This window comes from Epinephelus lanceolatus, chromosome 16, assembly GCF_041903045.1.
Source record: "Epinephelus lanceolatus isolate andai-2023 chromosome 16, ASM4190304v1, whole genome shotgun sequence".
NCBI lineage: Eukaryota > Metazoa > Chordata > Actinopteri > Perciformes > Serranidae > Epinephelus > Epinephelus lanceolatus.
In genome coordinates this window covers 37,534,515-37,561,653 of record NC_135749.1, presented here as the reverse complement: position 1 = coordinate 37,561,653, position 27,139 = coordinate 37,534,515, and the positions used below count along the sequence as shown (strand labels likewise).

Genomic DNA, 27,139 nt, shown 5'->3' with positions numbered 1-27,139 from the left:
AAGGTTACAGTGCTAACGTTAGATAGTAGTGTTAACGTTACTGGTAAGTGGAAATGCACAAGGAAGTTAACATTAATGTTTCAGAGGCTACGCTACAGTAGGCTAACATTAGCCATTAGCAACTGGATGCTGTGTTATCATACATAACGTTATGAACTGAACTGAACTTCTTTATTTGTCATTTTTATGCACAGCACAAAAACGAAATGACATTCCGCATACCCCAAGCAAAAAGAAACATAACATTTAAAAACAATTTGTGCAACATGTAAGAAAGAACATAATGTTGTTAATTTTGGTTATTTTCATTAATTTAATTATTAATCAAAACTTCAAATTAATAGTTTAGCGTATCTTATGAGACTGACATCTTTAACTGGCTGCCAGTTAATAACCAAAATTAACAGTAAAGCCTGAAGGAGCAGAGGTTGACTATTCACTCACTCTTGTGCAGACAGCAGGTATGATTCCAAAGAATTATATTTATTCACAAAGTAAGCAAAGCAAAACAAAAACACACAAACTCTAACTAACTATATACCAGCTTGGTATGTGTGTGTTTGTGTGTGTGTGTGTGTGTGTGTGTGTGTGTTTGTGTGTGTGTGAGAGAGAGTGAGAGAGAGAGAGAGAGAGAGAGAGAGAGAGATGATCAAAGAGCCGTTTGGCCTACAAAACAAAATGGCTGACAACAGAGAACTACCAGATGGCTGAATCAAAGCTGGCTTCAGATCGGGGGAGGTGTTTGTCTGACCGTGTGGTCAGGACAAAGACAAAGGAAAAGAAGCAGGAACTTTGACATGCCTGTTTGGTAGGGATGTAACGGTACACAAAAATCACGGTTCGGTACGTACCTCGGTACACAAGTCACGGTTCGGTTTTTTTCGGTACAGTAATGAAAAAAATAGACAACTATTAAATATCTTTTACTTATTGGTAACCTTATTAAAACATATCACCACAGCACTTCACTCTTTTTACACAATTTTTGAATGAAACAAATATAAAATCCTGCTTTTTCACATTGTTTGAATGAAAATAGAAATATAAAAGTGAAAAATAAAATCCTGCTGTTTTTTTAACACATTTTTTGAATGAAAAACATAAATATAAATTTCTGCTTAAACAATTTTACTCAATTAAAATAAAAAGTATAGTGCAGCTGGTCAGCTTTAAAGCCTGCACAGATTCAGTTTTACTAGGAACTTACTTAGCTTTCCCACTTTGTTAAAGTGCAGTAAACAAAACATGCTTATATCTAAAGTGCAGCTTAAACAATTTTACTCAACTCCAATGGTGTTGGTTATTTCTTTAGCGCGATGGTCAGGGAAACGCTCTTTCTTTTTAAACGACGACGATATCGTAGTTTGCACCATATTGCTTTTTCGAGTCGTGCCGGTTAACGGTAAAACTCGGGTGGTGTCGCTTTAGATGCGTTAGCATGTTAGACGTGTTTCCAAGTACGTACCCAACCGCTGTTCTGCAGTGTCGGCACACTGCTTTTGTCTTGTCCACTTGTTTATTTCCATCTTCGTATTTTACCCTGAAACCAAACTGTTCCCAAACGGAGGACTTAAAGGGAAATTTCAGTTTATTTCAACCTGTCTCCTATCGTCCTAAATTTGTTTCAAGTGACTAGCGACATAAAAATAATAGTTAGCATGTTAGCCATTAGCCTAGATACAGCCAGGGCGCATTAGTAGCGTCTAGGGTTGGGTACCGTTCATAATTGAACCGATACGGTACCGGTACCGGTATCTGGAATTCTGTACCGGTACCAAACGGTACCTTATTTCGGTACTTTTTAACCATATGGGCCCTAGGCCTTTTGGGGGTATTTTTATTGCCACAGTCATTATAAAGGCTACATACACATGCTATATCTTGTTTTTTTTTCAGGTCAATCAGGGCTAACCAGATTTGCCATCATTTCATGTTCTTCTATGTGCCTGTATTTTATATTAATTTTTATATCAATGAAAAAAACAAATCTGTGTGCCTAAATTCTTACATTTTTACATGTATCTCACCATAGCAAGTTGGAAAATGACATATTCTGCCATATATGAAGAGGGGAGACTCTGGAATCTGGCAATATAAGAACCATGATGCTGGGACATTCTGTCACTTCACAGTTGTCCAAAACATATGGTTTGTGCCAAGCGGACATGTTTGCCAGTATTTTTTCGTTATTGCAAGAAATTCCATTGACTCATTCACAAGTCAAAAATGTGTTTCATCTGAAAGAAACATGCAATATTTACATCTAAGATCATAGAAAAATAGTCAACCAAGTGCAATGATGTCCTCCAAGATAATATTTGTTTCTCAGTTTCAGTTATATATTGGGGAGACATTTTGGGCATTGGTGGGGGGGCACGTGTCCCCCTCAATGTATATGGTGACTACGGCCCTGTCAGCATGCATTAGGCTGCAGTTGTCTGGGTGCGCAAAGGTGAAGTGGCTGGTCTTGTCATACAAAGTTTGATGGAGTGTCAACTGGACAATATGGAGATATTTGCATCTTGAAAGCCGGACTACAAATGTGGATAGACAGGGAGAAACACATGCAAGCCTAAGACGTGGTAAGATACGATATTCCTCACTATATGAAGTGACTGATAACGAGATCTGTATAATGGATTGTAAAGAAATTCGTCAGGTTTTTATTTTGTAGACAATTGATCTGTATTTATAGCATGATGGGATGACAGCACAATGATGTGAATGGTCCTGCGCTTTCATGTGATATGCGTGGCATGTCTGTGCGAGCCTGCGTTGGCGAGTAATCCATCCAAGAGTAATGCGTGTGCAAAGCTGTATGAAAGCTCTGTTATACATCATTTTATTGTAATTTTTCGCTGTGAAAACATTGGATTACCGACAAGTGCTTGGCCTTGTCGGAAAGCTACAATTTTGCTGTGTCCGCTGATATGCGTGGCTTCTCGCTATGACGCACAGTCACGGAGAAAATCCACAGAGAAGAACGGGTGTGAATTTGGACGCACTATGCGTCGTTCGGGCCCATAGTCTAAACTTCTCAGTTTCAACATTTTATTGAGAACATTTAGGAACAGTGCTGCATGTTAACTTTTGTCTGCACATTGTTTTTGTCGCCACTGTTGCTGAGTCTGAGGTGTGAGTCATGCGCTCCCGCTCCGCCTCCACCTCAGGTACTGAAATTTGGCACCGTTTCATATTAAGTGAATCGGTACTCAGTAGTACCGACGTGAATCGGTACAAAGTACAAAAAGTACCGAGTTTCGGTACCCAACCCTAGTAGCGTCAGACCTGTTAAAACGTAAGTGAACAGGCATACCTTCAAGTGCAAAGTTAGTCCACTAAACAAGCTTTTTTTCCACAAAGACCACCTCATATCATTAGGTTAAATGTCAGAGAACATATAGAAAATGACATGTAAACGCGTTGTCTTACCTTACCGGTGTGCTGCCATGTTTGTTTATCATCTAGCTCTGCTTTCCAAAGCGCGGCCGAAATATCGCGAGAACAAGCAGCGATCTCATAGCGTGCCTGAACAAGCAGCAACAGCTGGAAGGATACACTGACGAAGAGCTTCGTGAAATTGAAGAACGGAGGAGGAGAGCGAGAGAGGCGCAACAGGTAGAGGATGAATGGCTGCTGCAAGGCTGCGTAGCTCTGGGGATTGGTGGTGTAACGTTACCTGTGAGGAATGCCTCTGTTGCAAGGAATGGGACCGGTTGCAGCCTTATTGTCAAGGTCTGGATGTGGCCGAGGACAAGACACCTCCTCCTGGAGTAACGTTAGTATCCAGCTGGGCTTTATCTAGAGCTGGCGAGATATATTTCGGCCGCGCTTTGGAAAGCAGAACTAGAGGGATAAACAAACACGGCACCACACCGGTAAGACAACACGTTTACATGTTGTTTTCTATATGTTCTCTGACATTTATCCTAATGATATGAGGCGGTCTTTGTGGAAAAAAAGCTTGTTTAGTGGACTAACTTTGCACTTGAAGGTATGCCTGTTCACTTACGTTTTAACAGGTCTGACAATACTACTGCGCCCTGGCTGTATCTAGGCTAACAGCTAACATGCTAACTATTATTTCTATGTCACTAGTCACTTGAAACAAATTTAGGATGATAGGAGATGGGTTGAAATATACCGAAATTTCCCTTTAAGGTTTGCGGGTGGGTCTTCAGGTTCGTCAGGCTCACTTGCCATGTTGTCAAAATACGAGAATGCGCTGCACAAAGTGAAGGTGTAGATTTACGGTCAGACTCGGTCCGTCACTCAATTATGTCCGTCGGGGAACTAGATATTTTTAATGGTTCGGCTCGCAAAAACGGAATTAAAATAAAACAAAATAAAATAAAATAATATCCTGAGCCCAATAATTCGATACGGGGTTGTGCCGAACCGAAAGTTGCGTACCGAACGGTTCGACACAAATACATGTACCGTTACGGCCCTACAGTTTGGGTGTAGCTCTGTTGAAAGCCTATTTGTTAATGAGTCTATGTGGATGTGATTTGTTTTGCAAACAGTCTGGATTAATGCAGAGATTGTTCAGCTGTGTGCAAGAATCTGTTTGTGAACAGTATTAGCAAACTTAACACTTAGCTTTGGCAAAGCCAATTAATCAATGACCTAACTGCAAACAATCACAACAAATACTCAGTAAACAGCATTAAATCACATACATCAAGTTAAACAGTCTTGCTTAGCCTGTAAAGCTGTGATTAAGCTATGCCCAGTTGTTACATTACTGATCCTTGAATGGATGGGAAGAAGAGTTGCTTTGGTGGTGTGCTGCTTTGTTAGCTGGCAGAGGAAGGTCGGAAAGAGCTGTGGTTGCAGATGCAGTCTTTGTTGTGTCCTTTGTTCCAAAGGTGGAACTCTGAGGAAGCTGGTCGCTCGAGGTCTTTACAGAGTTAGATGCTGGGTGCTAACTCACTTGGTTCTTTTTGTTGCTAGAAAGCTAGTTGCAAACCTTGTGCTTGCAAGTCTAACTTCTCTGGTTCAGGTTTGCCTCAGCCTTGAGCGTGGGCAAGTTGTGGTCCAGGAAAAAGAGAGTCTGTGAGCAATTGCCCCACCTTTGATAGTTCAGGGCAAGGAGCAAGGGCCCGAGCATCTGGGCTGTTCTAGGCCCAGCAGAAAGGTGGGCCTAGAACAGCCCAGATGGAGGTGTGGGCTGCTCCACAGTTCCCGAGTAAGAGGGAGATCTGTCTGAAGGGAGCAGACCTTCTACAGATGCCTGTGACATCAGAGTCACATGTCACTGTAAAAGTGCTGTCCAATCACATTTTGAGACTTGAGTTTCACTGAGGTGTGAGGTGAGACCTCCTGTGGAGATGGGTGTCACATAGTTCTCTTTGTTTGAAGACAAAGAGCATGCAGAGGAAAAAGCCTTCACATGTCCCGTTTAGATTTTAACAACTGGCAAATCATCTGTGGTCCTGTGAATCCCAACACGGGGTATAACCACTTCTTTTTCTATCCAGGTACAGTATATCCACCTATCAGATAAAAAGCCATTGTAATATATAGGAGAGTATGCCCACTCCCTCATCAGTAACCTACCTATCTACCTAGGAGTACACCCACCTCATCAGTTACCACTACACCACTGATTTCAGCTGTGCGATGACTCTTCCTGCAGATTTTCTTTTTTCTCCGGCTCTGCACTAACAGCTGTTTGTTTCGCCATGGTAACTCCACAGGTCGTTTGCCTCAGTGTGTAACCTACAGCAGGTGGAGGATCGACGGGATGCAATGAAGATGATCACAGCCCTGACTGAGGCTCTGGTCCAGCCTCTTGAGACCTCCGGACCTCCACCTCAACCAGAACCACAGCTGGAGCTGCTGCTAGTGATGGAGGAGGAGGTGATGGAGGCAGAGAGGAAGGAGGACATGGAGCAGGACCCAGAAAAGGTGGTGCAGGACCCTGAGGAGGTGGAGCTGTTGATAAAAAGCCCGTCTGCTCTGCATCAGGTGTTTAATGGTGACAGTGAACAGGAGTCGTTTCATGGTTTCATGGACGACTGATTAGCTGCTTCTTCTACTGATGTTACACTCAGTGATGAAGAAGCTTAGAGGCAATAAAACATTGTCATGCAAAGTGTCCGACATCACAAGATTTATGGTGTAACATTAAATATGTTGGTGAAACAACCGTGAATAAGTTGTTTGTGCTTTAAATGCTGCTGAGACTTGAGACAGAGTAAGGAGCAAACAGTCTTTGTCTGGGATGAACTAGTAGAATTAGATTTCTGCCTGATGAAGAAGAAGCTATGAGGTGGAAATCTGAGACACATCAAACTTCCAGTCCAAACAAACACGTTAATGTCTAGAAAGTTTCCCTTCTGACACTCAGTGGTCGACAGCATCTGGAGGACGTTTTATTTTTTGAAATAATCATCAGGAATGTACAGGAAGTTTTTTAATGTCACTTTGGTTAAAAGATTCATTTATCAGCTGTCTAGAAGTTCAAATATCTGACAGTTAAATGCTCACAGATGGTTTATTGAATGGATGACCTCTGACCTGTTGTTTGGTTTGTTAATGGACATTTTTGTACACTTTTATAATGGATTATGAATTACTGCGATACTTCATAGTAAAATAAAGAGACAATTTTCAGACAGTGAAGTTTTTTTTCTGTGGAGTTTGATATGTAATAACTGAATAATCAGTTCTGTTCACAGTGAATGGATATAAATATACAGAAATAATTGCATAAAGTTTGTATCGTATCTTTGAGGTGGTTCGAGCATCTGATCAGGATGCCTCCCAGACAACTCCCATTATGGGTGTTCCGGGCACGTCCCAATGTTAGGAGGCCCTGGGGCAGACCCAGAACACGCTGGAGGGATTACATATCTCATCTGACCTGGGAATGCCTCAGGATCCCCCAGGAGGAGCTGGAAAGTGTTGCTGGGAAGAGAGAAGTCCAGAGTACTTTGTTCAGCCTGCTGCACCCTCGACCCGGCCCTAGAAAAGTGGATGAAAATGGATAGATGTCATTCAGCTCTGAGAAGACACACAATCAAATATAAAAAGGGGAAAAGGTAGACAATTGCTGGTAGTGCAAAAAATCAATCTCAGAATGCTTTGGCTATAATCTGACAACCATTTAGCCTCTCAGGGCAAATATTTCAGATTTTCTGGTCTAGCCAGTGGATTTCCGTGCGAGGACTTCCTCTGTTGTTCAGTGCTCATTGTTTACTGTCCGATTAGCAACATGAGACTTCCAGATAGCATTTTTGCCAATCTCTATCTCTAACAGATATTTGAATATGAATGCAGATAGAAGAAAAAGGAAAAAAAGATAAATCCTCGTCAGACATACCCAGTGGGTCCTGAGATTACAATTTGTTTAATGCTTTCTGCCTTCTCTGCTCTTAACATGGACTGTTCATATGCCACTCACTCCTGATTGGTCAGTACTACTCAGACTACAAACAAAAACCAGAATGCTTCTGCTTACAAAAAATCTTGTCGCTTGTCCCTTTGCCTACAAATTCTGCATACATACATATGTAGATATCCGTTTAGAGATTATGCTGCATAAAATGCAAAGTATACTATCAAATTGTATTGCTGTCGTGTCAGATAATATAAGATGATGACACGTTTAGTTGTACATACATGTATCGAAAATACAGCAAATTAAATGAGAAGTTAAAACACTGTGCAAGAGAGATTAGAAGCCAAAAATGGCTTATGAAGACACCTCCTCTATTAAATAATAACAATCATACATAAAAAGAAAAGGATAAAAATTAAGATTACATAATTGAATAAGAGCTCCAGACTAATAAGTACTACAAAATGATTCGAGATGTACAATTTCCAACAACAAACCAATTACAAATAACTCAATAAAGTGTTCAGAGTCCTTCTCAGATGTTTTTTGGATAATGATGATGATTGTATGATGGAAGGAGGCTGTTCCAAAGAGATGGTCCTCTGTATTGTAATGCGTATAAATACATAACACTAAGATTAGGTTTTAGAAACAATAGTGGGTGAATTTGTGTCACTGTCTTTCCACAAGGTCTTAGGTCTGTTACGATAAACAAATATGGGGACTTTTATTTTGAAGTTCAGAAATTCAATCGCGCCGGAAGAGGTTGTCCTCACTCTCAAGATGGCGTCTTTGCCCCTTTGTTTTTGTTGTAGAGAAAGAGTGTGTGAGCTCTAGCAGCAGTGATCAATCAGAGCCGCTGTATGTCCGAATCTTTTTCCTGAATGTTTTTCCATCTCCCGGTAGCCTACAAAGCTATTTAAGTCAGCTTAGCATGCTAGCTGGAAACAGACTGACGGGGACGGAAGTTAGCAACACAGCGCCTGTCAGAGTGACTGATGGAGAGCAAGCGGTGTTTTGACGTGGAGACAAAGTCTAAAATGCCTAAAGCCCAAATGCTGAGAGCGTTGGTGAAGCAGCGACTAACTGCGGCTGCTGAAGAAATATTTGGGCTGTTTGAAAGAACGATAGCAGAGTACGAGGAGGAACTTTCTAGATCAATTGAGGAGAACGAGCGACAACGGAAACTACTGGACGCTGTTTTCAGCCCTCAGCTTCAGTTACACAGAGCAGGTTTGTTACCCTCACTACTTCTTCTGTTTAAACCATACAATGCATAAAGTGACCTCAGACCAGCCGCCATTAAAACAGGAGTACGGCTTTATTCTGAACTTTACGGTAAATGAACGGCGTTCAAACTTTATTCAAATCTTTAAGACAAGGTACAATACGATACAAATAGCTGTATCAACGTGAAAGTACAGGGAGTACAGTGTTACGGAGAAGTAAAAAAAAAACTATATATATCACATAAAAAGATAAAAAATTAAAAAAACAAACACAAGCAGACAAAAAATGTGCAAATTATATAAAAAAGAACTAACAGAGTAAGTAAGTAGATATATAAATAAATAAATAACAAAACAAATAAATAAATGAATAAGAAAACATATAGCAGGGACACTATATTATCTGGCAATATGGCCTACAATATCTTTTAGTAGGCTGGATGTCTTGAAAGCTTTTTTGTTTTTAGGTACTTTACATACAGAATCAATAAACTGAAGAAATCTGGCTTTATGAATATGATATTTACCCAACAGACACAGCAATTTTATCACACTATCAATTTTCTTATTGTTAGACTCGACACTCAAAAACAAGACCATACCTTCTGTAATGGTGACCAAGACCTTCTGAGACTCCCAAAGTAATAAAGATATTTGATTCCAAAAATTAGAAGAATGTTGACATCCATGAAATAAATGAGAAAAAGACTCCACCTCTTCTTTGCAGAAGGAACATAAAGGTGACACATCAGGTCTAAACTTGTTAATGAATTCATTGCAAGGATAGTATCTATGCAAGAGTTTGATATGAACTTCTTTAACTTTGTTGGGGACAAGAAATTTGTTAAATTCAGTCCAGACATTCCTACTGATGTTAGGAAACATCACTCTCCACCGATGAAAGGAGTTGGGATACTGACTATGAAGAGAAGTAAAAACACTCCTAATATGAGCATTATTACAGGAACGTTCCTCAAAAGCCCTTCCACCAAGCCACAGGACAGGAATCATTCCTGAGCAAGGTTCATACAGACAAGACGCTTTAATTAGAGATAGCAAGTTAGTAGGTATACTTTTAAGTACTCTGGAATGCAAAGAACGAGAAATTTCTAATCCTCTTTGTTGGGTGAATTCTTCATAGGTAGCTAGGTCCCCAGTATCATTCAGAAGTTCAAAAATAAACATAACACCTTGGTCATACCAGTCTTTAAAAAATATGGTCTTATTTTTGTATACAGCATGTTGATTATTCCATAATATACATGTGTGTGGAGAGACATTGTGCTTAAAAGCGATTTTCCATGTGTCCAGGGCTTGTTTATGGAAATTGGCAAGCTTAACAGGCAGTTTACCTGAGATAAAATTACATGAAAGCAAAAACTTTAAACCACCACATTTATCAAACAGAAAGTTGGGGATAAAAAACCAAGGGGCATTATTGTGTACTAAACAAAGTTTTAACCAATTGATTTTAAATATACTATTAATAGTTTGGAAATCTAAGACATTGAGACCACTCTCTGAGTATTGTCTAATAAGTGTTTTCCTCTTTACATATTCAGTCTTGTGCTTCCAAATGAATTTAAATAAGAGTGAATCAATAGCTGCACATGTTTTCCGATCAATATATAAAGACAAAGCTGGATACACTAATCTAGATAAACCTTCCGCCTTAGAAAGTAAAACACTACCCATAACAGTAAGGTCTCTTTGTAACCAACAATTAAAAATAGATTTAGATTTATCAATGTTTGGCAGAAAGTTTTGAGAGATCCTTTCATCTGTAGATTTGCTTATCGTAATTCCCAGATATTTCACCACTTTTTTTACCGTTATACCATCAATTAACAGAATGTCAGAATCATGTACAGTCCTTATCTCACACTTATTCTTATTAATAGTGAGGCCAGAAGCAACTGAAAACATTTGTAAGGCATCCATAACAATAGGGACTTGAAGTTCATTTTGAAGAAACAGACAGGTATCATCAGCCAGCTGACTAATGGTGAGAACGTTGTCACCTATCTTAATACCTTCTACATTCACACAATTGACAATAAACAAATTAAGAAGTTCAGCAGCTATCAAAAATAAGAAAGGCGAAATCGGACAACCTTGTCTTATCCCACATTTTACATCAAAACGCGGAGAGGTACCATGTGCTCAAGATACACTGCTATTAATATTAGTATAGAGAGTACTTATGATATTCCTAAAGTTTTCTTTAAACCCAAAATACTGTAAACCTTCGAAAATGAAAGAGTATTTGACAGTATCAGAAGCTTTGTAAAAGTCCAAAAACAAAATCAATGAATTTTAATCAAATAAATCTGCGTAATCTAAAATGTCTAGAACAAGCCAAATATTATTAGAAATGTGCCGACCTTTCATAAAACCCAACTGAGTTACAGAAATAATTTCCTCTAAACATATTTTTAATCTATTAGCATACAGTGCGGCAAGTAATTTGTAGTCTGAATTAAGCAAAGTTATAGGTCGCCAATTATCAAGATAAAGAAGATCTTTATTTGGTTTAGGAATGAGAGATATTAAGCCTTGCTTCATAGAGACCGTTAACTCATTATTTTTGGCACAATCAACAAAAGCTTCCTATAATAAGTGTTGTATATCTTCCCAAAATGTTACATAGAATTCATAAGGCAATCCATCTGGACCAGGACTTTTATTTGAAGGCATCTTTGTAATAACAGACTGTAATTCTTCTAGTGTAATTGGACCTTCACAAAGCTCACAATTTTCTCTGGAGATTTTAGGAATAAATGGGGATACTCTGTCAAAAAAGTCACGACAAGCCTGAGGGTCAAACAAGGAAGTGTATAATTTCTGATAAAAGTTAGAGATAAATGAGACTATTATCAATATATAAAGCAGAGATTTTCCTTGCTTCACCACGTTTTTTCTCTAAACTAAAAAAGAAAGAAGGATTTTTTTCTCCATGTTCCAACCATCTGGCCCGAGACTTTATGAACGCCCCCTTCGCTTTTGTTTGGAAAAAAAGATCTAATGTTTCCCGTAAAGAGTGTAATTTGACTTTGTCCTCATTACTTGGAACAGGAATGTTTAATATATCATTCATCTCTTTTATATTATCAGCATAAGCCTTGTTTTTATCTTTGGATTGTTGTTTTCCAAATCGTATTGAAAAACTTTGACATTCAAATTTGAGTAACTCCCACTTTAACATAGGAGTAAATTCAGACATTTATTGGTATTTAGCAATAATTTGCTTAATACCCAACCGATAATCTGATTGCTGTAAAAAGGAAGAATTCAATTTCCAATATCCAGGTTTGCTGCGACCAGTAAAATTTGAATTTGAGAAAGAAATATCTATTCCAGCATGGTCAGTTAAGAGAGCCGCAGTAATGTTACATGTTTGGACCAAGGATGCTAAATTGTCAGAAATAAGACACAAATCTAAACGAGATTTTTGTGTTAAATCTGCTTTAAACCAGGTAAAGAGGTTTGTTTCATGCAGGTGTAAAATTCTTAGGGCGTCTAATAATGATAGCTTACCACAAAAAGCATATATAACAGGGTTAAAGTTATCTTGATTTCCTCTTGCAGGGTATCTGTCTATACATAAGTTTGAAGCCTCATTAAAGTCCCCGCCAACAACCACAAATGCTGAAGGAAATTTGTTTCTTTCTTGCAGAATCTTGTTAGCCAAAAAATTAAGGAGTGTGATGTTAGAGTTCCTTGCATTAAATCCATAAACATTTACCAAAATAAATATATTATCCCCAGATTTAATTACTACCAAAGCCCATCTACCAGCATCAGAAGCCTCAGTATACAAAATCTCGCCATTAAATTTCGGATTGAATAAAATTAAAACCCCTCCTGAGAAATTAGTACCGTGAGAAAATATAACTTTGCCTCCCCACTGATTACACCAGAATGCTTCATCTTTTGAAGAAGAAGGAGTCTCCTGTAAAAAATAAACATCCTTATTTTGATAACTACAAAATAAAAACAAAGCTTTTCTTTTACTTAGATCTCGTACTCCCCGTACATTAAGAGAAAAACATGAAAAATTAATATCAAACATACGTATAAAACACTACACGAAACACAGGTGAACAATGCTACTTAAACAGTAGTAGTAGTTATGCAAAAGATTGAAAAATGTTCAAAACTTGAATACACAAACCAAAGGCTTAAAGTTAAGAGAACAGTTTAGAAACTGACCCCTGTAAGCCATATATTTAAATCATGTTACAAACAAATAGAAAATTATAGATCCCTAGATCCATTTTTAGTAAGAGAAATATAAATGCAATTGCTCTCAAAGGCAGGTTAAGGAGCTATCCTCTTTTCTTTTTCTTTTATTTTTAAATAAAAAAGTCGATACCAAAAAAAATATCCTCAAACCATCTTGTATAAGGAAGAGCAAATAAGATAAAGAAAATATGCAGCTTATCATATAGCCTACATACTTCACAATCAATTTTTTCCAAGTAGTTCATTCTACCTACTCATGCAAATCCTTCATGTCAAGTCCTCGGCTGAAATCTTCTTACCAGCAATAATAGCAAAAGGACCGCTGAAGCCTGCTCTCTTGTTGTGCTTCCTCGCTTCCTCCACCAGCGGCCACAGCTTCGCTCTCGCCTCCCTTACTTGCTGAGTTAAGTCTTCCGATATCTTCACGTTCTTCTGCTTGAGGACCTCAGAGTTTTTAGCGTCTGCCCAAACTTGATCTCGGTGTGCTTGGTACAAAAACCGAACTATGATGCGGCGTGGTGGATGCTGTCCTTCCTTCCTCATCCGTGGTCCCAGTCTGTGGGCGATATCCACCGTCTTTTGAAGAGAGTCGGCGAGACCAGGAGAGACACAGGAGAAGAGATCAGTCACCGTCATTTTCACATTTTCGCCCTCAGACTCAGGAATCCCAGAGATCTTCAAGTTCCAGTGTCTGGAGTATGCATCCATGTCGTTCACTCTTTCCTCTAGCTTCTTATTTTCAGCAGACAAAGTTTTAATCTGGAGCTCCAGGGGGTCCACTTTGGATGCCAGCTCCCCCACCTTCTTCTCAGCAGCTTGCACTGAAGTAGAGAGAGTTTGAATGCTCTTAAAGTTAATTTCTATGGACTTCTCTATGGAGTCCAGCTTCTCCTTGAAACCGTTCTGCGAGTCAGCGAGCTTGTTAATTGCCGCCAGCAGGACAGAGTTGGTGGTCTCTGTCTCGCGACGCGGTGCTTTTCTTTGTGGGCTAACGTTAGGACTCGGAGAGTCTTCCACATTATGTTGTTTGGCACCGTTTAAGACTCTCCGCGGCCTCCATTGCTTCCACTGCCGTTTCCATATCCTCCCACGTAGTCGACATATCACCGGAGTCAGTCATTAGCGGTTGGAGCCTTTTTGAAGACAGCTTTTGTGATGCCGAGCTAGCAAGCAGACAACTCCAATGGTTAGCAACAGTGTTGGCTCGTTGCAGGCAGAGTCCGACAGAAAAAGTCCTTAAGCAAGCAAATTCAAGTCTTGAACGAAAAAAGCTTAGGCAGCACACAGAAAAAGCGTCTTACAGCGGCGCCATCTTGGCTCCTTCTTGTCTCACATTGTGCACCAGCTCCACTACTTCCTGTAAGGAAGTAGGTATGAGTATTTCCTGTCCTATACTATAAGTGATTAATCAGGTGTGCGGCACACCCAGCACACACCTGATTAATCATTTAAAGGGGAACTAAACCCCCCTCTCTGGGCATTACTCCGCCCACAGCTTGATTTCAAAAAAATTCAGAAAAGATAGGCGGAGCTGAGAGAGGGAGAGGAGAGGGCTTCCCCCGGAGGTCAGGCCTCTTTACCCAGTCCCTCTCCTCCACACTTTGGCTTATTATCACCCAGCCCAGCACTGGTACCTTGGAGAGCGGTCCCTCGCTGCGGGGAGAGGGGAGAGGGGAGAGGGCTTCCCCGGAGGTCGGCCTTTTTACCCGGTCCCTGTCCTCCACACTTAGACTTATTTTCATTGTGCCGATGGTGGCTTGGAAAACCCCCCCTTACTGTGTCACACGGGCAGAAGGGAAGGCGGCCGGAGCTCAGCCGGTCCCCTTCTCCACACTTTGACTTATTTTATCCTACTTGGTTCTATTTCTCCCTCTCTGAGAGCCTGGGCTCACCACGCAGCAGCCCACCGCATCCATCCACCCCTCCCTCCCTCGCCGCCCCGCACATATACTCCCGAGCCTCAGCGCCTCTCTTTGACCAACTAACCTAAATACTATAAACACACTACTAACTGTAAACCTACACTAAAATCCACTATGCTAACAATACAGTTCGACAAATTACTAGCTATTCTCTCTCCTCTACTACTCTCTCTGCTCTGATCCAACTTACTCGCTATCAGTTTGATAACTGCGGACAGAATGGTTTTATAGTAAGGGGAGGAGTAAAGGGAGGAAGGCAGGCTTTAGCGTGGACGGTTAGTGACGTCATTCGCCCCGAAAAAGAGTCATTCGCCTCCAATGTAATGTAATGTAAATTCAAATGTAGTAACCAGGTTTCAAGCTGTAGAGGGCACTCCATAGAACATTTTTAAAATAAAATGTAGATTTTCAACAGTTTGCACTAAACTGTCAAGATTTTGAGCAGGATCAGTCAGTAACACTACTATACAACCAGAAACAATGATTATCAGCTGAAAAAAATGGTTTTAGGGTTTAGTTACTCTTTAATCTAATAGTATAGGACAGAAAATACTAGGTTAGTTCGAGATGAGCCAGGCCTGCACAGATTCGATCACCGGCGATCGGCGCACAATGCATGCTGGTTAGTTTTGTGTCCGACTTCATCCCGACTTGCTCTGACGTATTACAAAAGTGGACGCCGATAAAACCGCGAGAGCGAGGCGGCCACAGTTTTTAGAGCCAGGCGCTGCAGTTGCTCCCCACCGACTGCACCGCCTGGCTCTCACCTGATCTAACAGCTGATTGGTTTAGATGTCGACTCAACAAGATGACGTTTTAGATAAACTATTCATTTTTGTTGAATTTTAGAGATTAAGATTGTATTTGTTTGATTTGAAGGTTCATTCTGTGAACAGAAAACATGTTGTGTGACTGATGGTGAAGTTTAGTTGTCAGAGACTAAATACATTCATCATAAACTATATAGAGTCTACTGTATATTAATATTGGACGGTTTAAATTATTGAAGTATTTAGCAACATAGAGACTGGTGGTCAGTGGGATGTGAGGATTCTTAAACTAACATGTACAGATGTGAAACCCTGACTGTATCTGAGCGAGCCTTAATGAAAGCTGTTGTCTTGTATTTTTTTTCCTCTGAAAATATGAACCATACAGTCAAACACAGTTTATTCAGCCTGTGTAGTTGAGGGGACAGGTCAAACTGATATGATGCTGATTTACAGGAGAATTCATGTCAAATGGAGGATAAACCATGAACATAAACTACAGATCACCTGTAAAGAATTTTACTAAATTGATCATAATTAAAACAACTGGAGACTGAGAACAAACTGATATATGGGTCTGATCACTTTTTTAATAAATTGACATCATTCCAGACAGGATGTTAGTGTGTCTGTGACTTCCTGTACGGACTGAAGGCTGCTGGAAACTGTTGGGAAACTGTCTTCACGGTGGCTTTTTGTCTCCGCAGCTTTTCGTCACTGTCCCCCACTGTAGTCGCCTGCTCTCCTCTACTTTCCAGGCGAGGTGCAGTTCATCTCGAACGAGCCTATTAATGAACTGTTTGTCCACTGTCTTGTTTTGTTTTGGGGTTTTTTACCATTGGTGATGTTCAAATATAAGAAGGCAAATATCAAATACTTATCAGATAAAAAAAAACACAAAGACAACAAACGAGACAAAAAAGGCACAAAATAGAATTGATTAAGCATAATAAACTTTAAATTAACCATAAATTACTCGTTAGTGAACATAATGTAAACAAAAATGATCAGATATTAAAGCTGCAAGCAGCGATGAATGGGCCCTCACACCTCTGCGCAACTCGGGGGTGCTGTCAGGATGCCGGCTGATGTGGCAGTTCATTTCATTTCTGTGAAAACCAGACACTGCACGCAGGATTGAGGTGGCATAGCCGAAGCTGTGCATTCACACCAAAAGCGTCATGAGCGCCAGCGGTCGCTCAGGTCGCTGGCATCGCGCTGCCTGGCAGCAGCTCCAGCAGGCGCGCGTAGCGGCCAAAGGGGCGGGGCCGGCTGCTGCAGATATGTCCATCAAGGCTGACACGGCTGTTCACTTTACAAGGATGAACAAATATATCATTTATGTCTTCACTTTGTATTATCCATGACTTTCATTGCACAATTAAAATAACGCTAATAAACACAGTCAATATAGCCTTTATGAGTCTTTTATAATTATGATTTTACTCTCCTGTTGGCACGTAGGACCACTGAGAAATGTAATTGGTGGTAAATAAGCGGGAGCTCATAAATCGCACTTTCGGAAGCCTCCTTTGTATTGCATTGGCGTATTTGCTGAGGAAACACAGGGCCCGGAGCCGTCGGGCCGTCTGGGTCCACAGAGTCCTGCAAACCCGGCAACTCCACGGTGACTTTCACCGGCTCGTACAGCTCCGGGAGAGCCCAGACCTCCGTATCCGAATCCCGGTCTGCAATTGGCTGCTGCTTCGGCAGCGGCGCTGCTCATTTGCATAAAGTTCAGCTTCTCTCAACTTCTACTTGACGCTCTGGTCGCTGGCATTGCGCCACTCGCTGCAGCCGACGCCCCTGACGCCCTTCGTAGCAAGCGTACATTGAAAATGAATGGCTGCCGGCTGCTTATGACGCTCATGACGCTTTTGGTGTGAGTGCACAGTAGTGTGGGCAGTGGAATGAGCTATTTCACATTTTGTACCACTTCTTCTTTCCACTAGAGGGCACTGGAGAACGCACTAATGATACGTCATGTTTCTGTAAATCAAACATAGACCACAGCATGTAAATTTCAGGTACATCAAAAGATAAGTGTCTGAAAAAACATACTTCCTGTTGCCAGTAGGTGGCACTATGTGTATGACCAAAATAAAATCATATAGATGTGTTCAGGGCGGGACTATTATCAAACCTGTGAAGTGTGGTGCAGATTGAAACATTTATGCGAAAGTTATAGGAATTTCATGTGGTCATGGCGAGACATAAATATTTGATGCCACGCCAAGACCACACCGTTCAATGCTGACCAAATCTTTTAATAACTTTGATCACAAAGTTGTCTAGAGGGTATACACCAGTTTTGAAGTCAATTGGATTATGTCTATAGGAGGAATTTGTTAAAATGCGTAGCATGGAAATGCCGAAAATTGACTGGGAAATTCAAATCTGCCGACTTCTTTTTGGGTTTCGCCTGTGAGTCCAAGAGGCTTTTTTGTGCATCAGTGTGCGATACATGTGCATACCAATTTTTGTGCATGTCGATGAAACATGCTGTGGGGCTGCTCTTTAAAGGGCGTGGTCAAGCCATTTTGCCATGCCCATCCACAAAACTATTCTCAGTGGACTCTTTTCAGTGCAGCATGTGTTAGCTTGTCCTTGTATCTGTTAGACCCCGAGTTAGCACAGTTTTTCTCAGTGTGTATTTGTGTATCTCATTATTCTCCACAGACGTCCAGCAGCTGTTGGTGGTTAAAGAAGAGGTTCCTCCTGAGCAGCAGGAGTGGAGCTCCAGTCTGGACCAGGAGGACCCAGAGCCACCATACATTAAAGAGGAACAGGAGGAACTCTGGAGCAGTCAGGAGGGAGAGCAGCTTCAAGGACTGGAGGAGACTGATATCAATTTCACATTTACTCCGGTGAAGAATGAACACAAGGGTGACGAGATACCTCAGTCCTCACAGCTTCATCAGAGACAAACTGACCAGATGGAAACAGGAGCTGATGGAGATGACTGTGGAGGAGCAGAACCATCCAGGAACTCAGATCCAGATACATATTTGCAACCAGTTAGTGAAGATGATTCTCTGGACTCTAATGAGACTGAAGTCAGTACTGATGATTGGGAGACCAGAGACCCTCAATCAGGCTTAAACTCTCTGAAAAATGATAAAGTCTCTGTCAGTGGTTCAAGATGTACTACTCGTGAGAAACTGTTTAGTTGTTCTGAGTGTGACAAAAGATTTGGCCACAAGGAGAGTCTGAAACAACACATGAGATCTCACGCAGGAGAGAAACCATTCAGCTGCTCAGTGTGTGGTAAAAGATTTTTGTGCAGGGCAAATATGAAGACACACATGGTAATTCATACAGGAGAGAGACCTTACAGCTGCTCAGTTTGTAAGAAATCTTTTACACAGGGTGGAAGTTTACAGAAACACATGAGGATCCACACAGGAGAGAAACCATACACCTGCCCAGTGTGTGCTAAAGCTTTCAGTGACGGTGGAAATCTGAAGATGCACATGAAAATTCACACAGGAGAGAAACCATACAGCTGCTCAGTGTGTGGCAAAGCTTTCAGTGAAAGAGGAAATATGAAGATGCACGTGAGAATTCACACAGGAGAGAAACCATTCAGCTGCTCATTTTGTAGGAAACCTTTTTCACAGAGTGGAAGTTTACGGAAACACATGAGGATCCACACAGGCGAGAAACCGTTCAGCTGCACAGTGTGTGGCAAAGCCTTCAGTGACAATGGGAATTTGAAAATACACATGAAAATCCACACAGGAGAGAAACCATTCAGCTGCTCAGTGTGTGGAGGAAGATTTATACAAAAGATACAACTAACACAACACATGGTACATCACATACAGGGGCGACGCCAGGGATTTTGGGCCCCATGAGAAGATACCACAATAGGCCCCACCACAGGCTATGGGAACCTTGAATTAATACTCTCACTAGATCTCATTGTACTTTTTACTTACAGAATGACAAGACGTTATGTTATGTCTCTTTTCCTAGTCACACACATGCTGTTTGTTAAGTGTTCTGCTGGGTATTAAGAATTTCATCCATGCTGTTGGCTCAGATTAAACTTGAAAATGAAGAAGGGAGACTTACAGTCTGATATTTGTTATGAGGGTTTATAGTTTTCTTTTAGTTCCTTTAAACAGAGCTACACCCAAACAGGCATCTCAAAGTTCTCGCTTCTTTTCCTTTGTCTTTGTCCTGACCACACGGTCAGACAAACACCTCCCCCGATCTAAAGCCAGCTTTGATTCGGCCATCTTGTTTTGTAGGCCAAACAGCTCTTTGATCACCACACCCGCCTTTGTCTTTCTCTTCTTTCTCTCTCTCTCTCTCTCTCACACACACATACACACCAAGCTTGTATATAGTTAGTTAGAATTTGTGTCTTTTGGTTTTGCTTTGCTTACTTTGTGAATAAATATAATTCTATGGAATCATACCTGCTGTCTGTTTAATGTTGCACAAGAGTGAATGAATAGTCAACCTGTGCTGCGTCAAGAACTCCGAAATTCTTCAGGCGTTACTGTTAATTTTGGTTATTGTCATTAATGTAATTATTAATCAAAACTCCAAATTAATAGTTTAGCATATTTTATGAGACTGATATCTTTAACTGGCTATCATTTTCCCTTTCCACGAATGGTGCCCCACGAGGGGATTTAATGTTAATTAAGTCACGTTATTTAACGTAATTAATTATTATTAATAATATTAATTATTTCCGATAGCCAGTTTACAACTTTAATGGTGTTTCCTTGGTGAGGCCTAATATTGTTGTTTCTAACAAAATTGGTGCCTCCGTGTGACACCCTGAATTTATGTTCCCAACAATATTAAATGACTCTGATGGGGATTAGTGGCATAAAACTTGATCGGGACATCCCTAGTATTTATAGTTTGACATGAGAAGAATCTCCGAAACAACTTTAAATTGGATCATTCGTAGTGTTTCCTGGTTTATTAAACTGCTGTTTACGCAAGAGGTGACAACTGACTATACATTTATGGAGTACTGAATCTTTAATGTCTCTCATTGCATTGTATTTAATGTTTTGCTATTGTAGCTTTTATGTCAGTGTGGGGGTGCATAATTCAGACTTGTATTGATAGATTACTGGAAATTTCTTGGACTCAGTAATGTTGTTTCCTGTGAACATTTATGATGCAAATCTCACACATCAGCTAATGGTAGAAACACCTGATTATTATGGGTTTAACAGCTCTGACAAACGTCCAGTCTCATGTCGCCGTTTCATCTTTCATGTCATTGTCTCTTTGTGTGCCATTACACACCGACTAATTATGCGAATTAGAAAATGCATGATTTAGTTATTGCAAAAGATGAATTTCTTGACATCAAAACATAAATTTAAACTCTGAGATCACCTTTCTTAGTTGTCTAAAAGCCAAAATATAGCTATTTCCGAAACATTTTTTTACATACCTTATGCTAATTATGCTAATGAGGAAAGGATGCATAACTGCACCGTGGTAACAAACGGATTTCTGGAAGTCACAAACATGGAGTTAGACTTGTTATTTCAACTTTAAAAGTTAATCAGAAGCAAAATTATGGCCATTTCTGTTTTTGGGGGGATCAATTTGTTTATTATGCTAATTATTTAAATTGCCAAACATGCAACTCTTAGCCACCAAGCTAATTCACATCTACTAAACCTGACCCTAACACTTCAATCACAAAAGTTCATAGGAAACAACATTGCTAGGTTTCATGTAGGCCATAACAAATAAAACAAAAATAAAACAGAAAATAAGACAATTCACTAATGAGAAATTTAAAGGAGTTTAGTTATGTAGAAATCTAAAGGCCTGTGCCTGACAAAAAGTTGCTCGTACATTTAGCGCCTGTGTGAATCTACGTGCAGGCGGCTCTAATCTGTGCTCATCATTCAGAAAGGGAAACTAGAGGAGTTCAAAACACCACTTAGCCAGTGAGCACATTAACAACACGACCTAATCACACAATTGACTGTTTCTTCTTTAACAGTTCAATGGCTAAAAAAATGATCTCATCTAATATAACACGTCTTTTAAAATCTCATGTCTTCTTGACTTTAGTTGTGTGTTTACTTTCCTCAATCCTGTTTCTCTTCTGGTTCACTGAGCAGAACTGCCAATCTGAATGATTTCTCTCACCAATGGACTCTGCCACCTATTTAACGTGCCGAGGGGAAAAAAAAACTGCTATACGGACATGTCAGTACACAATCAGCTTCTGTCGCCCCTTGGCCTGGAAGCTGACGCCCTGACGAAAATGCTAAGTTAGCGATTAGCTAATTTTGTGCAGGTAGCATGGATGACCTTTGACTGAAACAGAGGTACTGACAGTTGTCTGGTTTATTAAATTTAGTCTGTGAAGCAGGAGGCAGAATTGTCAGTGATACTGTAAAGAGGGGCTGCTACTGTCAACAGTTTCACATACTGTATTATTGCTTTATTACTATCATTTCGTACTGTTGTGAAATGTTTTGAAGCTTTTGTTTCCAAGTTCAGCAATGAAAGTTTAAGTGGAATTTAATGCCATTCTTTTGGAAAATTCATTTTTAATAATTTATCTTCCTGCGCATTTGTCATAGACTGTGAAAATATAATAATAATAATAATAATAATAATAATAATAATAATCACAATAATTATGGTAATAATAATAACAGTAATAATAACAATAATGATGATGTTAGCTTCTAACACTTTTGTAGTTTTATTTTGAAGTTCAGCAGCCGATCTGCCCCGGAAGCTGTGTATTTGTGTCTTCACACTGTTTGACGTCGAGCAGAAATGTGTCTTTGTCAGAAAGTGTGTGTGAGCTCCAGCTGTAGTGATCCATCAGAACCTCTGTGTGTCTGACTGAACTTTTTCCTTAATGTTTTTCCTCTGACTCATCTCCCGGTAGCCTACAAATCTATTGGAGTTAGCTTAGCATGCTAGCTAGAAACACACTGATGGGGACGGAAGTTAGCATCAAAGCGCCTGTCAGAGTGACTGATGGAGAGCAAACAGTGTTTGGATGTGGAGACAAAGTCTAAAATGTCTAAAGCCCAAATGCTGAGAGCGTTGGTGAAGCAGCGACTAACTGCGGCTGCTGAAGAAATATTTGGGCTGTTTGAAAGAACGATAGCAGAGTACGAGGAGGAACTTTCTAGATCAAAAGAGGAGAACGAGCGACAACGGAAACTACTGGACGCTGTTTTCAGCCCTCAGCTTCAGTTACACAGAGCAGGTGAGATACTGTCACTTCTCTGTTTAAACCAGGGCTGAAAACTGTTCATCTGCTGAGTAGGCCTCCTGTATGGTGACCTTGGGTGTTTTGAAATGCGCCTTTTTAAATAAAATGTATTATTATTATTAAGGAGGTTGGAGTCATCGCTCCTCAACCTCCAGAAAACTGAGTTTAAAACGTTCAGCAATCCAAGCCTTTGATCTCACATTTTGTCTATCTCTTTACTTTGACAACCTCCTCTCTCCATATTAAAGAGGCTTGGTCTAAGGATACAGGTGAAGCGATTTCAGATTAATTATGGGCGAGGGGGTTACAAAGGATTAAAACATGTTCCATTATTGTTAGACTCCAACTTATTTAGTTTGAAGTCATTCATCATTTGCATTTTTCCAAGGCCAAATTGAGCATAATATTCCCTACTTTGTCTGCCACATGTGAAGTGTCAATCAGGTGTGGGGACCTTGGGTCACCTTCTCTGGTCTTGCCCTAAACTCAGGAATTTCTGGGTGGACATTCTTCAATTGTATAGTAACATGTAGCCAACAGTTAGTCCCTGATTCTCTCACTGTGATACTGGGCTGATGATTATTCTTTGATCCTTCCCCCTGCATTACAGCAAGCTCTTACATTTGGTATAGTCATAGCAACGAGGGTTATTTTGTGAGAATGAAGATCAGTCTCTTCACCGTGAGCATAAAAAAATAAGGTAACAAAAAAATGCCAGGTGAGTACATGGGAAACAGTTTCTCCTGCTAGACTATGAAAATTACAGTTTTTTCTCAGTGTGTATTTATATATCTCATTATTCTCCACAGATGTCCAGCAGCTGTTGGTGGTTAAAGAGGAGGTTCCCCCTGAGCAAGAGTGGAGCTCCAGTCTGGACCAGGAGGACCCAGAGCCCCCACACATTAAAAAGGAACAGGAGGAACTCTGGAGCAGTCAGGAGGGTGAGCAGCTTCAAGGGCTGGAGGAGGCTGATGTCAAGTTCACATTCACTCCTGTCTCTGTGAAGAGCGAAGATGAGGGTGAGGAGATACCTCAGTCCTCACAGTTTCATAAGAGACAAACTGACCAGATGGAAACAGCTGATGGAGAGGACTGTGGAGGAGCAGAACCAGCCAGGAACTCAGATCCAGATACACATTTACAACCAGTTAGTGAAGATGATTCTCTGGACTCTTCTGAGACTGAAGTCAGTGCTGATGAGACCAGAGACCCTCAGTCAGGTTTACATTCTTTGAAAAACAATCAAGTTCCTGTCAATGATTCAAGAAGTAGCGCTGGTAAGAAACCATATAGATGCTCTGAGTGTGGGAGAAGATTTCTTAAAAAGGGAAGTCTGAAGCAACACATGAAAAACCACACAGGAGATAAACCTTTCAGCTGCCCAGTTTGTGGTAAAAGATTTTCAGTCAAGTCACGAAAGGTGACACACATGAGAATTCATTCAGGAGAAAAACCTTTCAGCTGCTCTGTTTGTAAGAAGTCATTTGCGTGGAGTGAAAATATACATGCACACATGAGAACTCATACAGGAGAGAAACCTTACAGCTGCTCCATTTGTGATAAAAGTTTTAGACAAAAGATAAATCTGACCCAGCACATGACACATCACACAGGGGAGAAACTGTACAGTTGCAGTGTTTGTAACAAAAGATTTGCCTGGTCATCTCAGGTCACAAGACATAAATGTGTTGGTCGTCAAACTCATGAGAACAGAGAGGCAGAGCCTCCAGCCGACAGCTTAACTGAACAGATAGAAAGAGAAGCTGATGGACTGTGGAGGACCAGAACCAGCCAGGAATTCTGATCCAGATACACAATTGCAAACAGACACCATCGACGAGACTGGAGACTTCTGAGACTGATGGCAGTGATGACTGGAAAAGGACAGAGAACCTCAATCAGGTTTAAGCTCCTTAAAAAACAATGAAGTACCTGTCAGTGACATGGACTGTAAAACTGGAAAAGATTTGACCACAAGGGAAACACTGCAGACTAGAGTTCACACAGCAGAGAAACCATTTAGTTGTTCAGTTTGTGACAAAAGATTCTCTCAGTTCTATAATGTTAAAAAAACATGAGTGTGTTGGTGAGAGCAGCAGTAATAAATGAAGCTGCAGAGATGCAATTGAGACATTTTTTTAGAGCAGGATTGAGCTCCTGAGGGCAAGACCTGGTTCAAAACCAATCAGCTAAAAACTGACAGACTTAAGGCTGATACAGACTCCACAGTAAGTCTTTTAAAAGAAGATGAAGTTACACAAACATTTAAATTTTTGTCAATTTGCGTCTATGTTATTTTGACATTTTTCTGGGGCACTGTACTTTTTGGTATTACATGTCTGAACTGATTCAACTTGTTTAACATTGTCTAAAGGGATTTCATATGTCCTGGGCAGCTCTGTGGTTTGAGATAAATTATCAGCAGTGCTGAAACTGATGTAAAATATTTAACTTTATCATTATTCAGTAGCTTTTTCTTTACAGTTTGAAGTCATTACCTCCTTGTTCTTGCTTTACAGTAGAAATTGAACATGGTTAGTTTGTGTGTAAGGTAAAGTGGAACAAATATTAAAATATAGTGGACACTTACACTGATATAGGTTTTAGGTGGCTAAAATACATATTTGCAGCGACTCTGTCCACAGCTGCAACTGACATTGCTTAGCTTCTGTGCTGGTAGATTTGGTTTATCGGAGATGAGAGCAAAGCAACAAAGTACATAAAATAAGCACAGCAGAACCGTCAGATGAGTTGGATTGTAGTGTTTACCTATGTTTCTTTAAATGTTACAGTTTTGATTTTGGCTGAAAATGACAACAGAAATCAACTTGTTTACCAATTTGACATATCTCTGCAGTTGTAATCAACTGCTGGTTGTCTACCCGGGAGTGACTGTTGTTAACGTGATGTCCAATTAATTCGGTCTATTGAAGTACAACCTTAAACTGCAGAAAATGTGGTGACACTGGCTGAACTTTTTTATTAAGCGATACAAACTTATCCTTTCCAAAACAGTCTCCAAATTGTATATGAGTTTTTGAAAATGTGATGGAAGGAATACTTTGTATGTGAAATGGAAATGGAAAGCAGAACTGAATGCTAATCTGTCAGGAGATGAGTGGCACTCCATCTGTAGCACGCAGTAAACCTCCACCAGCACAAAAAATGGAGAGAATTTGGCTGGAAGAATATCATTAGATTTTTTTTATCACACCGTGTACAAAATTCAAGCAATCAGGTGAACAACAGCACTGCTGGAGACTCTGTGGGCACGTGAATGCCAATCACTCACATATACTTTGGTCATGTATAAAACTTCAAACATTCTGTGATAGGATTATTCTGATCCTTGAGAGAGTTACAAGATCCCAAGGGACCCACGGATTGTGTACTTAGGATTAATACTCGAGGACATTATTCATATGAAGGACACTTATCTGTTCAAAATCCTTATAGTGGCATGCAAAAAGGCACTAGGAACTGGCTAAAACTTGACCCTCCAAGTCCGCGACAGTGGTTGAACATTGTAAAGGAACTGTAGTCAGGGTATATATATGGGGTCACATAATCACAGAGCAAGTTCATAATTATATAGGCTTATTTTCCATTTTGATATGAGTCCATAACCGGTCCCAAGGAGATACTCCTTTCTCCTGATCGCCATTTATTCTACTGAGCATACATTAATAAGATGCTATTTTCACCACCAGATTAACCTTTTCTTTTTCTATTCTGGGGCCTTTGTTATCTTCAGTGTCTTAGAATAATTTGACAGACAGTTATTAGACCCACAATAATAACAAAAAATGCACACTTGGACACAATTGGTATTTGCGACCAACCCCCAGTAAACACAGCTTTGGACTTCAAGGGATTTCTGAACCAACCACCAACTTAAATTTTTTAATACTCTAATGCAGAGTGGTCTGACCAAACTAAATTCCCATATACAGTGCAGGAAAGCTCCTATTTCACTTTTACATTTCCAACAGCTATTGTAATTTAACAACTTAATTCGGTAGAGTCGTAATGGTGTATGATAAAATCTGTGCAGTATCTTATGTTGTGTGAGCTTCCCCCTCATTTCTTTCACATATTTACCACATCCTGACACAATTTCAGACCATATGTCACCATCATTTTCTTCCCTGAGGTCCCTTTGCCAAATCATTTTCACATTAAGAGATATATCACACAGGAGGGAGTTAGTTACTTTATAAAATTGAAGGGTAGGTATGTCAAATAATTTTTAAAGCACTGGGGAGAGACTTGTGTTTTTTATTGTGGCTCAGGGGAGGGGCATACAAATTTAAATGGCTGTATTTTGTATTTACTGAACTGCAGATTTTTAAAGAAAAGAAGAAAAAACTGCTATTTGGAAGGCATGTTTA

The 27,139-nt window shown here is 40.2% G+C and overlaps 1 protein-coding gene across 1 annotated transcript; it reads left to right on the top strand.

Moving 5' to 3' along the window:
• Nucleotides 1-8,097: 8,097 nt before the first annotated feature.
• Nucleotides 8,098-25,181, top strand: LOC117263742 (uncharacterized). Its single transcript, XM_078175514.1, has 4 exons — nt 8,098-8,581; nt 18,194-19,362; nt 22,505-22,742; nt 23,558-25,181. The coding sequence occupies exons 1-4, from the start codon at nt 8,347-8,349 to the stop codon at nt 24,550-24,552; spliced, it is 2,637 nt and encodes an 878-aa protein (XP_078031640.1). The 5' UTR covers nt 8,098-8,346; the 3' UTR covers nt 24,553-25,181.
• Nucleotides 25,182-27,139: the final 1,958 nt, after the last annotated feature.